The following is a 15,413-nucleotide window of genomic DNA, read 5'->3' as shown; positions in this document are numbered from 1 at the left end:
TTATTTCATTGTAGTAATTTTTGGCCAATGTATGAAAAAAAAATTAAATTGAAAATGTAAGATTAACATTTTTATATAAATTTTAAAGAAGTTTATTTTAACTTATTATTAAAGCAGAATTAATTAATTAATCCAAATTTAATTAATTAAATTTTTTTCTCAGAGCTAGTCGATATTTACAACATCGTAATTATTGCCAGGTGAAATAAAACCAGATTTGATAAATCATTTCATAAATATTCAATTATAGTTGTTATTATTACAGACAAAATTGCTTTTCTTTATTGAAAATTTTCAGTCTATTTTCAAATTATCTATTACCATTAAAAATTGACATAAAAGTTACATTTTATAGACGTTAAAAAGTTAATATAAACGTTTACTTTGTTGCCAATCCTATACTGAATAATCTCTTTCAACTGTCAAATTAAGAAGAAAACCTTTGTGGATATATTCAAGATATCATTTTTTTTTTTTTTTTTTTTTTTACAAGGGTGTCACCACTTATCAAGGCCCAGAGGCCACTCGAGGATAAGGGTTAATAGGTATACATTAGTCATTGTGATTTTAGCATAGTAAACAGTGGGAATTTTGAAACTTGGATTACTTAGGGGGACGATTAAATTAGAACTTGTTCACATTGGACTTTTTCTTTTCTTTTTTTTTTTTTCATCAAGTTGGATTGGATACCCTGTTAGCTTAGCAGGCTGAGAGCAGGTTCGAAGCATTCCATGGAGCCAAGTCAACTCACAGTTGTCATTACTGTGACAACACGTTAATAGATCTAAGCATTTAAGGAAAGCCCAAGTGGTGGGGTTAATTGCTTCACTTATCTCCACAGCGATCAATTGGAATAAGAATATGTTGAGAAGACTGATAATCCTCTGTGAATGCCACGTGATCAGGGTTTGAAGCCGAATCTATTAATGATCACAGAGCAAATATATTGGCATAAGTCGTATTCCATGGTAACGACTAGTTGTTTGAGAAGGAAAGCACTTTTGGGTCGTTATCCATAAAAAATAGCTAACCAAAACACTGCAGCCAAAACATTCCCCTTCACCGTGGTAGAGGTAGTGGCAACATATTACTGTCAGAACTAATGTTTCTGGCAGGGCGATCCATGGCAGACAGGTTTGCCACCTCACGGTAATAAGGTGGCAACCCAACTTACAGAACTCTGGTTAAAATTTAGGCGCATTCGATATCAGGAAGCATTGTCTTCTGCTTGACTCTATTTCTGTATGTTGCAAACAATGATGTGCTAGAGTGATCAATGATAGTGGCAACATTGCTTCTATGCAATTCTTTGCATTTTCTGGCCCAGACCTTTCCTGACTTCGTATGCAACCATTGAGTCTTGCTGCTTTTAGTGTCAGAGATAAAGAGCTGCAATCTTGCAGGTTTAATGAATAACAAACCTGACAATTCTAAGGCATGATCTTCATGAGCTCCATGCAGAAATCTTGACTTACTTAACAAGCAAAACAAAACGTCCTAAACATTCTAGATTCGGTTAAGATCATTTTAAACAAACCGATTTTTTTCTAACCCCATTTAGCTCAATTTCAAACAAACCCCATTTAGCTCAATTTCAAATAAACCCCATTTAGCTCAATTTCAAACAAACCCCATTTAGCTCAATTTCAAACAAACTCCATTTAGCTCAATTTCAAACAAACCCCATTTAGCTCAATTTCAAACAAACCCCATTTAGCTCAATTCCAAACAAACCCCATTTAGCTCAATTTCAAACAAACCCCATTTAGCTCAATTTCAAATAAACCCCATTTAGTTCAATTTCAAACAAACCCCATTTAGTTCAATTTCAAACAACCCCCATTTAGCTCAATTTCAAACAAACCTCATTTAGCTCAATTTCAAACAAACCCCATTTAGTTCAATTTCAAACAACTCCCATTTAGCTCAATTTCAAACAAACCTCATTTAGCTCAATTTCAAACAAACTCCATTTAGCTCAATTTCAAATGAATGAGGTAAAATGCTGAACAGGTATGAGAAATAGAAAAAGAAGGGGAAAAATATGGATTTCATATTTCTCATTCTTGGTTGGATCTTTTTAAATTCCCAAGTTTATAAATTTATGTACAAAACAATATTGTATGTTGTTGAACAATTTCCTGTTCCATTATTGAGATGTAGAAGACGGTGGCATTTCTTTCCATGGATAACTCCACTTACCCTTGACCTTCAACATATAATATCGAGTGCTTAGCAAGGAGGCATCAAATGTTGTTTTTTGAGTTGTTGGTATGACTCAGCTGAGGAATGAACCCCAGCTGCAGAGCTCATTTATGCCAAATGAGTCGCTCTAACCTATAGTAAAGCCTAAAAACAGAGTGACATTTCTTCGAGATAGTACTACTCAACAAGATAGGGACGGTGTTATTACCCTTTGCCTAATGAGCTTTTACTGAGAAATGCCTAGAAAACTGCAATAATTCTTTTACTTTGATCGAGTGCAGATAAGTCCCTCTTCGTCTGCACACAATAAAAACGATCTTGTGTCTTATATTGCTTTTGTGAGGAAAACACATTGAAAACAACATACATAACATTATGGCATTAAATATATATTAAAATAACCAAGTTTTATTAGTAAGTATGCACAAAAACTGGGAAATAACATTTAAAATAGTCATTTACTTGGTTAGGGTTAGGTACAATGATGTTTTCTGTGATTGTTTTTTATTGGATGAATTTGAATGAATGATAATAATTTACACGTATTTTATGTTCAATTTGGATGAATTTACATGTGTTTTATGTTCAATCAAAATAATTTAATTTAAATCATTAAAATTATTTAATAAACGATGTTAAACAATGTTAAGCGATGAAATATTGTAACAGATGCTACTGTCCTATCAGTTAAGGGTGGCAAGCAAAAATATCCCAGAAAAAAAGATTTAAAAGTTGAAAGATAAAAATGTCACAGAAAAGAAAATCACAAAAAATCATGAATAATGAAATAATTGAAGCAATAATGTATTTGAGATAATAGAATATATTTAATAAATAATTCAAACTAATAAAGATTTACTTCAGTAACTTTCATAGTTTTCCAACTTTTACATATAAGAATGAGAATTTTCATGTTTTACATTGACTTAGGAGCACAAATGAACATTAATACTTGACTATTGCATTTAAACTTTCATTCAATACATAATTAATTTTTATTCGGCAGTTTTAAAGAGATTCAAATTTTGAAGATTCACAATAAAATCAAATTCATAAATTAAAAAAAATGGCTGATGTTTTACATCGAAATTTGAATAATTTTAAACTCTAAAACTAATTTCTAGTTAAAAGTACAGTTTAAAGGCAAGTGTTATAATTCATCTATGCTCCTAAAACAAAAGAAACCAGTCAACTTTTTACATACTCTCTTTTTCTATCGAAAAATTTCATCAATCCAATCAATTTACAAGTTCCATATATTTTGTTGAATTTCTTTGTTATGGTAAAATCTCACTTGTCGCTGTCCTTGTGTTAACAACTTAAATGAGTTTAATAGATTTTATTTACATGGAAATGTACTAACCATTCAGGCTGTTGAGCTATATACTAAGGGATCAAATTTGCTGAGAAAAGTGAAAAATAGTAGAAGAAGAACCTATAACATTATCTGTGTCTCTGTTGTTATTTAAAGTAAGTTTGTTTTGAAAGTAGGCCTTTTCATTTTATCAAATATTATTTAATGTGTTTAGCACTAAATCTCCCGTCAACAGCATATATTTTATGTGTGAGTAATATTTTTTTATGTGTAAATAATAATTTTATGTGTAACTAATAATTTGCTAAATAATAATAGACTAAGAACCAAATTTTTAAAATATGTGATTTATCTGAAAAATTAACAAAATAAATATAAATGCTTCTTATTGTTCTTCTTTATATTATTATTAAGATTATTTTTTCATGACTATTAAAACGCCAGATTGGTACATACAATTTTTTTTAGGTCGGTTGGAATAACATTTCTTTATAACTGTCATATAAATTGAATAATGTCTATTACACATAAAACAAATTATATATATATATATATATATATATATATATATATATATATATATCGATATATATATATATATATATATATATACATATGTATATATATATGCATATATATGCTTTCTCTGTACACAGCAGCTATCAAATTATATAACAGCAATAAATAATCACGTCCCTGGGATTGTTTATTTCACAAGAGGTTAAGACTAGCAGGGCCATGCAGTATTTTCATGCCTGATTTACAATATAAACACCGGTTACTGACTTTAGGCCCATTCTTATGATAGCGATCACCATTTTCCAAATTTACATATTTCCTTTTTTCGACAAAAATAAATGGATTCACAACATAATCATTGACCTTCATTTCTTTGTAGAAAAGAACCACACATTTATTTCTCCAGTAAAAAAATACAGTTATTAATTAATTTAGTGAAGCTGCAATTTATAAGGTTAGAATTATAACCTTTCACACGATATAGACATGTATTTCAACTCGGATTTAAGATTTTTATATTTCTGAGATAAAAAAGAATTACTTGGAAAGAATGTAGATTGCTTCCATTGTTAATCAGTGTAGATTAGGTGCAATTTGCACACACACACACACACACACACACACACACACACACACACACACACACACACAAATATAATAATAATAATAATAATAATAATAATAATAATAATAGATCATAGTTATATCATACCGTCAGCTTCAAAGCAAAAAAAAAAAAAACTAATATGTGTGACAGTTTAAAACATATTTGAATAAATTCAGGTTGCAGCACAAATTTTCCGTCATTTAACTTTGCACCCTGGATGGCGAATTTCAAGTTTTCATGTGTCCAGGATTTTAAATCTTAGAAAACTTAGATTTGAATGTTCGGAAAACATTGAAAAGTTCCTGGAGAATCTGTCAAAAGTCAATATAAATACAAAACGCAGCCAGAATAACTGAAAAACAATATTCAAAGTAAATTCTTACATTTGGCACCTATCAAGCAATCTTTTCTTTCATTTGGGACTGTTACTACTTGAAGAATATTTTGAATTTGCTTAAATATGTATTTTTAATTTATTTACTTTGAAACTGACATTAAATCACAGTATGATACAACCCTGATCTATCAACTTATTTATAACTTTATTACAAATTTAGAAATAACTATTTTATTACAATATTGAGCTGCATTTTGCTTTGGAATTTGATTCCCATAGAAATTGATCTGAACTATATGAAATAATTGTTTATATATATGTATATTTGGCGCCTTTAAACGACATCTTGTCTGGGTCATTTTGACATTAGCTTTTCTATTTTAAAATTAATTCAATCACCATTCAATTTTTTTCTTCATCTTCTTCACTCATTTTTCTTAATTACGCCTTGCCTCGACAGTCGAGTTTTAAATTTCTTCTATTTTTTTATGCACATCTTATCTTTCTTTTAATAATATTATTGGAATTCATTCCCTTTTCCTTGTACCTATTTGTGAATTATTCCACGGATTTCTGCCTTTTGGATTATTTTGGACCATCTTCCAATTACGCGATTCCCTTGGATTTTACTTGTGCGAAAGGAAATTTAACCAACTTTCTTGGATTCTGTATTTTTGGATTTTACCGTCATTGGATACTTTACCCTTCACCAGACTATCCATTCACGTGAAATCACTTTTTTCTATTCCCTCTGCTTCACTTTTTGTTATCAAGTAAGATCTATGACTTACTTGTAGTTTCATCAAATACTTTTGCAAGCAAAATCCGATCACGCATTTTGCTAAATCCTACCCTCTGATGAGAAGGAAAGAATTTCTTCGAAACTCCGTGGATTAAGGACTATCCACTTATTTCGTGCTTCCTTTTCAAATTAAATATGTTTTTAACTCTTTTTCAAAGTGTTTTTTTAACATGTTTTATTAACTACTTGCTCTTATATATATATATATATATATATATATATATATATATATATATATATATATAGTCAATCATATACAGTACTGTTTCACAGCTCATCAGTGTGGCTAAACAGGCAACTGCCTCAAGCCAGGATCGAAACCCGACAGTCAAGGCTTCTCACCATTGCGCTATATATATATATATATATATATATATATATATATATATATATATATATATATATAGATAGATAGATAGATAGATAGATAGAATCAAAATTTCAAGATATTTCTAGGTATAGATATAGATAGATAGATAGAGAGGTAGATATACTGATGACTGTAAGTATTGGCTTTTTGAGTTTATGATTTGCTTTTGTATATAGTACTTGATGCCTTCTTGGATGGAGCCTTATTGAACTTACATGCTTTAAGATGTTATATCTACGATTTCACACTCTTTGAGGCCTTCAAATGCAGGGTAATAAGTGGAAGTGTACATGCAAGTACATAATGTATTCGATCACAAATTCGCACGTCGAGCTACCTGTAGAGCTAAATAGAGTGTGAAACCGTGGTTATGGCATACACATGTAATTATTTTAATTACTATATATATATATATATATATATATATATATATATATATATATATATATATATATTCTGTATGTAAATACAATCATATCTTGCTACGATATGCAGACCGTTTCGATCATAGTAGATCTTATCAGGCAAGGAAAATTAAAAAATTAAAAATGATATTTATTTGGAAAATTGAAAGAAAAAGCCTTATAAAACAAAATAAAACTCTTTGTTATTTAATAAGATTTGCTTCAATATATATACATAAATACGTATGTGTGTGTGTGTGTGTGTGTGTGTGTGTGTGTGTGTGTGGTTAATTCATGCAGAGAGGTGTCATTTTTCAGATCAAAGTAAATTGGGTCTGTGATAGAACAAAAGATAACTTCTATTATAAGGATATAATCTGTGTTTTGATTTAAATGCAAATGCAGATCTTTTTAATTATGAAGTAATCTACACGATTTTTCAAAATTTTCACTAGTTAAACAAAATAAAGTAAATTTAAAATCAAACAACAATGATAATAAAAAAAAACGAAAAAACCAAGAATGTAACAAAACATGTTTTCAGAGCAAAATAGTTCCTATTTTGACTAGTGTCTTGATTGTGAATGATAACATCTCTATAGTTCATGAATTGAAACATTAAATGCGTTTCTTTTTTTATAGCAAAATAATTGATTCAGATGAAAATAAATTAATATCGTTAATTGCTCTGCTGCCCTCAAAGAGTACATTAAGAAATCAAAATTGTCTTAAACAGAGACTTTGATTAAGACGACAAAACATTACATAAAACATTGCTACTTTTCAATGAATGTTATGAAACTTAATATTCTTCATTGTGCCTATATGGATAATTTATTTGTTTGGATTGTACGGTTACTAAAAGACTTTTGTTTGGTAAAATTTGCTCAAAAGTATCTTAGTAGGACGGAAGCACAATGAATTCTTTTAATTTTCTCAAAGTTTGGAAGGCGATCAAAGCCTGTTTCTTATATTTTTATCATCTGGTTCATTTTTCTGTAAAAAAAAAAAATTCATGCAATCTTTTAAAATTTCATCATTAGGATTAACATATTTGTTTGTGCATAATACGACTTGCTAAAATTGTACCATATTATTGATTAGAGCTTCTATGTACAAAAGATTACGGTTTAAATTTTATTATCAATACCTATCCAAGGTCTACTAGGCATATTTTGTTTTTAAATTAATTAATTAAAATGTAAATAAAATTACATTGTCGAGGCATTTTGACAATTGGCTTTTTAATCCTAAAATTTATCATATTTATCTCATGTGACTCTTATGATACATGTTGTTGAAAAAAATTGTGCTTTTATTTTAATGTTTGCATCTTTATCACATATGGCCTGAAGAGGTTCAGCTGGTTTGCAGCTAAAAGTGAAACATGTAGAGCCATAAAAGGTTTGAATAAATAAAATAACATGTCAAATAAATATAAATATAAATATTTGTGATAGTATGTGCGATATCATATCGTCATCTGTCACAGGGGTGGTAGCAGAATTTTGGTGGATAAAGCAGTACTGTCAATCTTGGTGACACCAGCAGCTTTCGCCACCAAACGAGGTATAAAAAACAACGCTTATTTATAACAGAGCACGGACGCATGTATGACAGCTGTATGCAAATGACCGAGCTGTGTGTGAGATGATGATATGACAAGGAAGGAAAAAGATTATAAAAAGAAGAACGTGTGCGTAGAGTGAGGATCACATTAGAGAGACGGATAGAGAGAGACTTATTACTCAGGTGGACCAAGAGCGATAGGAAAAGACAAATTCTTTCTTTATCTTCTATTCCTTGTGATGTACTCTCTATACAACATGTGGATCCTGAGTGTGGACATGTAACGACTATATTACATATTCATCTTTGTAGATTCAAAATGTCTTACTGAAATGAGTTCATTATTGGTCATAGATGTTATTACGTGGCACCAAAGATCACCACTTGATGTCACATAAACAAGGGAAATACTAATTTGTCATGCACGTTTTAGCTTTATTTATGTTTTAATTAAATCCAGTGTGAGGACTGTTGAGCTTTACTTTGAAAGCAACGTGAAACACTTTTCAACCAAAGGTGCCTATTTTTAAGAGTAATATAATATGTAATACATTTAATTTCTATTTAAAATTTCTCGCATTATCATTCATTTGAAATTACACAGGAAAATACAGTATTAACTACTGCTTCACAAAAAAGGAGGCAGTGTTTTCAACAAAGCCTTCATCACATAATTTTCTCTTCACAAAAATGTCACTGAACAACTAATAACTAGATTTCACTACAAACCTACTTTTTAGATTCTCTGAGAATTCAATGTTTGAGATAATTTTTAATGCATTGGATGACTAAGCCCTTAACTAAAAGTTTTAAATGAGTTTTTAGTATAAACATATTCGGTTATTCTGATGACAATACATTGGTGTCTTTGGTTATTCAAATAACTCAAGACATCAAAAATATACCACAACGTTTGTAATCAGAATCAAGAGAATTCCACTTGCAAATCCCATCAAATATCATCTCTAGGAAACTATAACATTTATGGACTGCCCAGATCTCAGAATAAGATATCACATATCCAATTGTAGCTTTGTAATTTTTTAAAAGAACATAATAATAAAAATATAAAACATTTATTCTTTTTTTAAAACTGACATCTCACCTTCAAAAATAAAAAAAAAATAAATAAAAAATAAAAATGATAATCAAGACGACAAAAATGTCAGAAAAATACAGCAAATTTGTGAACTATAGAGTTTTATCAATCAAACCAATCAAGGTTGTCTGATAGTGGAATCGTCAGTTCATTGTGGCAAATGTATTATTTTCATAATCTCATAAGGTACATTCTTAACAGAAAGTTTGATTGTTACTATTTAGAAATGATAGCTCAGTAGAAACGATCAACTCGATAGAGACTGACGTATCCACAGCGGCGTTCTTTGAGCCGTTCCAGAAAATCTTTGGCTTTATGAATATAAGATAATCCTTCGCTGCATTCACAGATGACCAAAAATGTAAATTTTGTTTCTGGATGAATCTTTTTGTACAGAGTAATTCGATTCAATTTCAATTCATCAGGACATTTCCATAATAAGTAATCAGCTCCACTCCAGCTACGCCAAGTTCGTTCAAGTGTGGACAAATTACCCTCTGTCTGGAAAGCAGATAAGAAGTAGGTTGTTGACGAATTCATAGGTCGCTTTGGGAGATCAGCAATGCCTTCACGACCAACACAATCAACCTGATAGTAAGGATCTGAAATAATAAACGAAACACAAAAAGTGAATAAAAAAAATGTGGAAAAACTTTTTAAGAAGAAAAAACAAAGAAACGATTAAATATATGTGCTAGTGGGATCCATACACATGTATTATCAAAGAACCGAAAAAAAAAAAAAAATTTGTGGTTACTCATATAAATATTTTTACTTGATTGGTAATGTTGATATTAATTATAGTGTATTATTCTAGTGTTTTCATCATGCGTATTATTTTCACAACATTCAATGTAACCTCCGACCTCCAGCAGGTGTATCTTAAAAAATAACATCTTATCAAAGAATTGTGCAAAAATAAAATGAAACAAACAAGAAAATATGGAATGCAATCAGCTGGGGTCGCCAAATTAATTAAACCTGTCTATTTCTTACGACGTGCAACGACATCCAAAACAGGAATTGGCTTGAGAAAATTAAGTACTTGTACAGTTTAATCAAGACATTTAAAAAAAAAAAAAAAAAATGAAAATATCGAAAAAAGTTTAAATTGTATGTATCCGTTATGGAACGAAGTTCTCCGAAAAAAAATTTCACTTAATTTCATCAAGTAGTTTTTTTTTTTTTTTTTTTTTTTACAGCGGAAAAACACGTTTTTATGAGAGCGCGTTGAAGGCAGCCATCTTGGATTAAAAAAAAAATTTGCTTGAACTTTAGAAATGCCAAAGGGAGATAACTACAGTTAAAGCGCTGACACCCCTCCCCATCTTTAATAACTAGCTTTTCTTCCTAAAAATCGAACATTTTGTTTGGTATCATAACAAATTGTTTTTTCGCTGTAAAAAAAAAAAAATAAAAAAAAAATAAAAAAACTACTTGATGAAATTAAGTGAAATTTTTTTTTCGGAGAACTTCGTTCCATAACGGATACATACAATTTAAACTATTTTCGATATTTTTATTTTTTAATGTCTTGACTAAACTGTACAAGTACCGAAAATTTAATATGTTGGTTTGCAACCTAAATTGGAACCATGTACTTCGCACATTCTTGACAATTAAAATCTTAAAATGATTTCTCGGGTGGAATGTATGAGAAAGCGAGTAAATGTCCGGCTTTGCCCCATCCCCAGCTTGAACTAAATGATAAAAAATTAAAAAAAAAAAAATTACTTATTTTGAATTACAATTTCAACATTCCGACCTAGCCATTCAGTCTAAGGGAGATAAATCTTCCATCGATTATAGCCCCCTGAAATGAATATACATCTAATGAATGCAATGACCGTCTTCTGTCGACCTCCTCCTCCCTGTATGTGTATCTCCTCACTATCCCTGCCAATATTTCTCTCCTATTTTCTTTCTTTATTTTCCTCCACACTCCACAGTCATATTTTTAGAACTAAAATTAAAATGGTGATATCTGGTATTTATTTCGAAGTAAACCGTGTGTTCACTTATATATTTAGGTATGACACTAATTTTCGACACCCATAACAAAAAATACAAGTAAAAACTAATAAAATGAAATTAATTCACCGCAATTTCTACTCTGTATTAAAGAAGAAGTATCAAGGTTTAAACCGCATATAAACATTATTTATTTCACACTCCATAAAACCGACAAAATTTGATTTTAAGGTTGCAGAAAACTAAAAACTTTTTTTAAAAATTAGAAAAATATAATGACAGAAGCGAATCTCGATATATACAAGAAACCTTCTCTACCACCAATAGCAGTGGCCAAGAACACATTGTCTGAAAGTACTCCTCGACCTAACGTTTACAGGGAACATGAACTGGAATAGATACATTGAGAGCATTGCCCAGGCTGCTGCTACGAAGGTGGGCTCTCTCTACTGTGCTAGAAAATTACTTACACCTCAAAGTATCCTGTACCTCTATAAGGCCACCATTCGCCCATGTATGGAGTACCGGTGTCACATTTGGGCTGGTGCATCTGCTGCTTGTCTCTCACTTCTGGACAGGGTTCAAAAGAGAGTCACCAACCTGACTGGTCCTGAATTGTCATCTAGTCTTCAGCTTCTGTCGACAAGATGTTGCATCCCTCTGCCTGTTCTACAAATACTTTAATGGTGAATGCTCTGACGAACTGAAAACACTTGTACCTCCTCGAAGTGACTACCTCTGACAAGCAACTAAGTCCCACCCCTTTACAGTAGAAATCCCTAGGTGTAAGAAAGCCTTTTACTCCAATAGTTTCTTACCCAGAACTGCAAGTCTTTGGGACTCCCTTCCGAGATTCTGCTTTCCCAACTGTACTGATATGCAGAAGTTCAAGTGTAATGTAAACAAACGTCTTTCTATTCATCTCCCTTCATAATGACCCTGCAAATTATGTCTCCGATAGTAGCCCCCTACTTTAAAGTGGTACTTGCCTTGTTTGGGGTGAAAATTGAATAATTTTTTTTTTTTTTTTAAATATAAATAATAGGCCACATTAAATATTAAAAATATAGGAAAAAAACCTTTAATAAAAATATACATTATATTTTGTTAAAGTTTTTGTTAAATTATTAGTCAAGTGAAATATAACAATTAAAGTTTTGTGTTTGGCTTTAAATATTATGAAAAAGACATATATAGATGTGTACGTCCAGAAAAAAATGTCACATTTGAGTAGACAACAGTTAAAACAATTAATTTCTTGTTGCTGATAGAGATAGAGGCTGATAACTGACAAAATTTCCTTTAATATTAATTTTCAATATCGTAATTTGTAGCCCGAAAAACATAATATTTGAATTATTTTTTTTATTAAATTCCTCTTTATTCTAGGAAATATCAATTTTGAATTCCTAAAACTGAGCTTTTTTAAATTTTAACTAAATCCTTAAATTAACTTTTGGAAACTTATTTTTAATAAAAAACTTTTGTGTGGACTTATAAACTAAAAATCACATTTTTTGAATATAATATTAATAAATTGTAAAACATGCTATGCACAAAAAAATTTAATTAACTCTTAAATCATAATTGTTTCAGTTACTTGGGTTAGAATAATATTTTTGTTCTGACAAAAGAAAAGAGTGATGCTAGGATTTTTATCAGTGATGTGCAAACAGATTATGGTGTTATTGACCTTCTGTAGAAAAATTTATTCACATTCGATTTCTAAATAAATTTTTTAATTATTCACTATTCAAAAACGGCATTGATTAAAAGAAATTTGTTTTTATTGTGTTTATTCATAATAATTCATTTTTTTCAAAGACTTTAAAAAATTCAATTATTAAAAAAGTAAGAAATAATTTTGGAAATTAATTGAAATTATATAGGTAGAAACTGTCAAACAGGGACGTGCAGAGAGGTGTTCAAGCCACTGTCCTTTTTATACCTGTTTTAAAATTGCTCTTTTTAGAGAAATATATTATAGGCCTGTGTCCCACGGAGACACACTACACTGTGCGACAAGGAACTTCCTCATGGTACCAGTGATGCTCTAAGTAATTCATCGTCAGACCTATCTGTCTCAATAATAATGATGATGATGATGATGATGATGATGATGATGATGATGGTCTACACGGCAAGTACTACTATCATTTCTGCCACCAATAGCAATGGCCAGTGACTCCCTGTCTGAGAGTACATCTTTCAAACTGCTTGGCCTAACGTTCACAGGAAACATGAGTTGGAAAAATTATATTGAAACCATTGCCAGGGCCGCTGCGAAAAAGGTAGGCTCCCTCTACCGTGCCAGAAAACTACTGGCACCTGAAAGTATCCTGTACCTCTATAAGGCTACCATTCGCCCATGTATGGAGTATTGTTGTCACATTTGGGCTGGTGCATCTGCTACTAGTCTCTCGCTCCTAAACAAGGTTAAAAAAAGAGTTGCCAATCTGATAGGCCTTGAACTGGCATCTAAGCTTTAGCCTCTGTCCCATCGACGAAACGTTGCATCCCTCTGCCTGTTCTACAAGTATTTTAATGGTGAATGCTCTGACGAACTGCAGACACTTGTGCCCCACGACATAGACACCCTTGACAAACCCGACAGGCAGCTAAATCCCACCCCAACACATTAGAGATCCCTAGATGTAAAAGATCTTCCTACTCCAGTAGTTTCTTCCCCAGAACCGCTAGACTCTGGAATTCCATTCTTGGTTCCTGCTTCCGTAACTGTACTGACATGCAGAAGTTCAAGTGCAACGTGAACTGACATCTTGCTGTCCAAATCCCAATATAGTGCCCCAGTAGTTGCTGCCCCTGATAGTAGCCCCCTACACCAAAGTAGCAATGTGCCTTGTTTGGGGTGAAAATGTAATTAAAAAAAAAATTCATTTCTGTTTCGAATTACTCTTTATTTAAGTTTATAGGTAGTTCAGATTTTTTTTTAAATAATTCTGTAAAAAAATTAACAAAATTGATCAATCATTTCATTTTTTGAGAGAATCTTAAAAATCATGTTATTTTCATTGTTTATGTCAAAATATGTATAAATAACACTTGGTTCAAATTTTCCTTTTTGTAACTTTGAGGAATTCTTTGAAAATTTACCGGTTTTATGGAAAGTAAAAAAAAATAATATGAGATTTTTTAGTATCTTTCTTCTTGAGAATAGTACTAAAATTACAATGAATCAATTTTATTTTACAAGCTTTTACTGTTATTATTTATTGGGAGGGGGCGAAATTTCCGCTTTTAGTATGGTCATTGGTCATACCTATCTTTTATATCTATTTAGCTAAAAATAAGTGCTATGTAGAGATAGTGAATAGAATTTACTTTTAGCTTTATAAATTTAAGGGACACTCGGAAATTCTGTGAGAAATTGTAACATGGCTCTGAGCTTTGATAAGGTCTTTACATAAGAAGAATCATGCTAACAATTAATGTAATGTGATTAAAAGCGACGGAAGATACTGAATTAAAAATGAATGAATACTAAATGGAAAAAGATTTTTTTCATTGAGAATAATAAATTCATTAGTTAGCGAATGCGAACTTCATCAACAGATTTGTGAATAAAAGATTTAGAAAAAACAGAATTAATGAACAATGCATATATATATATATATATATATATATATATATATATATATATATATATATATATGCTATAATGCTCTCTATCTAAGGTTGAGCATGTGGGAAGTGATATACAAATTGCTATTAGCGTATGAAGTGATGCTCTTTGTGTACACAAATTGAGCTTAGGTACTTTGGACAATGTCAAAACATTGTTAATTCACCGCCTACATAGCAGCACTGTATAGCACAACGGTTAGAAGCTCCGACTGTCGTTTGGGCGATCGGGTTTTGATCCTGGCTTGTGGTAGTTGCTTGTCTAGCTGCACTTTTCATAGTGAAACAGCGAAACAGTACTGTACGTGGATGACTATATATATATATATAAATGAGAAATTTAAAAACTTTGAAGTGTCTGATAAAATCATTTTTTTTTATTTATTTTTTTTTCTTGTAAATAAAAAAAAATGATTTTATCATTTTATCCGACACTTCAAAGTTTTCAAATTTCTCATTTAAATTTTATTAAGACATAAGTCTCTTCAAAAAGTGTGTGACCATCCTTTACTTTATATATATATATATATATATATATATATATATATATATATATATATATATATATATATA

At 30.6% G+C, this 15,413-nt stretch overlaps 1 protein-coding gene across 1 annotated transcript in view; it reads right to left on the bottom strand.

The window, feature by feature from the left end:
- Window positions 1–9,188: 9,188 nt before the first annotated feature.
- The window catches only part of LOC145287974 (uncharacterized), a 142,135-nt gene continuing 135,910 nt past the window's right edge, over window positions 9,189–15,413 (bottom strand). The window contains exon 3 of the mRNA XM_080135950.1: window positions 9,189–9,829. Within this exon, the coding sequence (XP_079992076.1) occupies window positions 9,462–9,829 (368 nt within the window). The 3' untranslated portion in view covers window positions 9,189–9,461. The remainder of the gene's footprint in view (window positions 9,830–15,413) is intronic.

The sequence above is a fragment of the Euprymna scolopes genome, chromosome 11 (genome assembly GCF_053919585.1).
Source record: "Euprymna scolopes isolate OS-2025 chromosome 11, ASM5391958v1, whole genome shotgun sequence".
NCBI lineage: Eukaryota > Metazoa > Mollusca > Cephalopoda > Sepiida > Sepiolidae > Euprymna > Euprymna scolopes.
The sequence above is the reverse complement of the archived record's forward strand: the minus strand, read 5'-3'. Positions and strand labels throughout refer to the sequence as shown.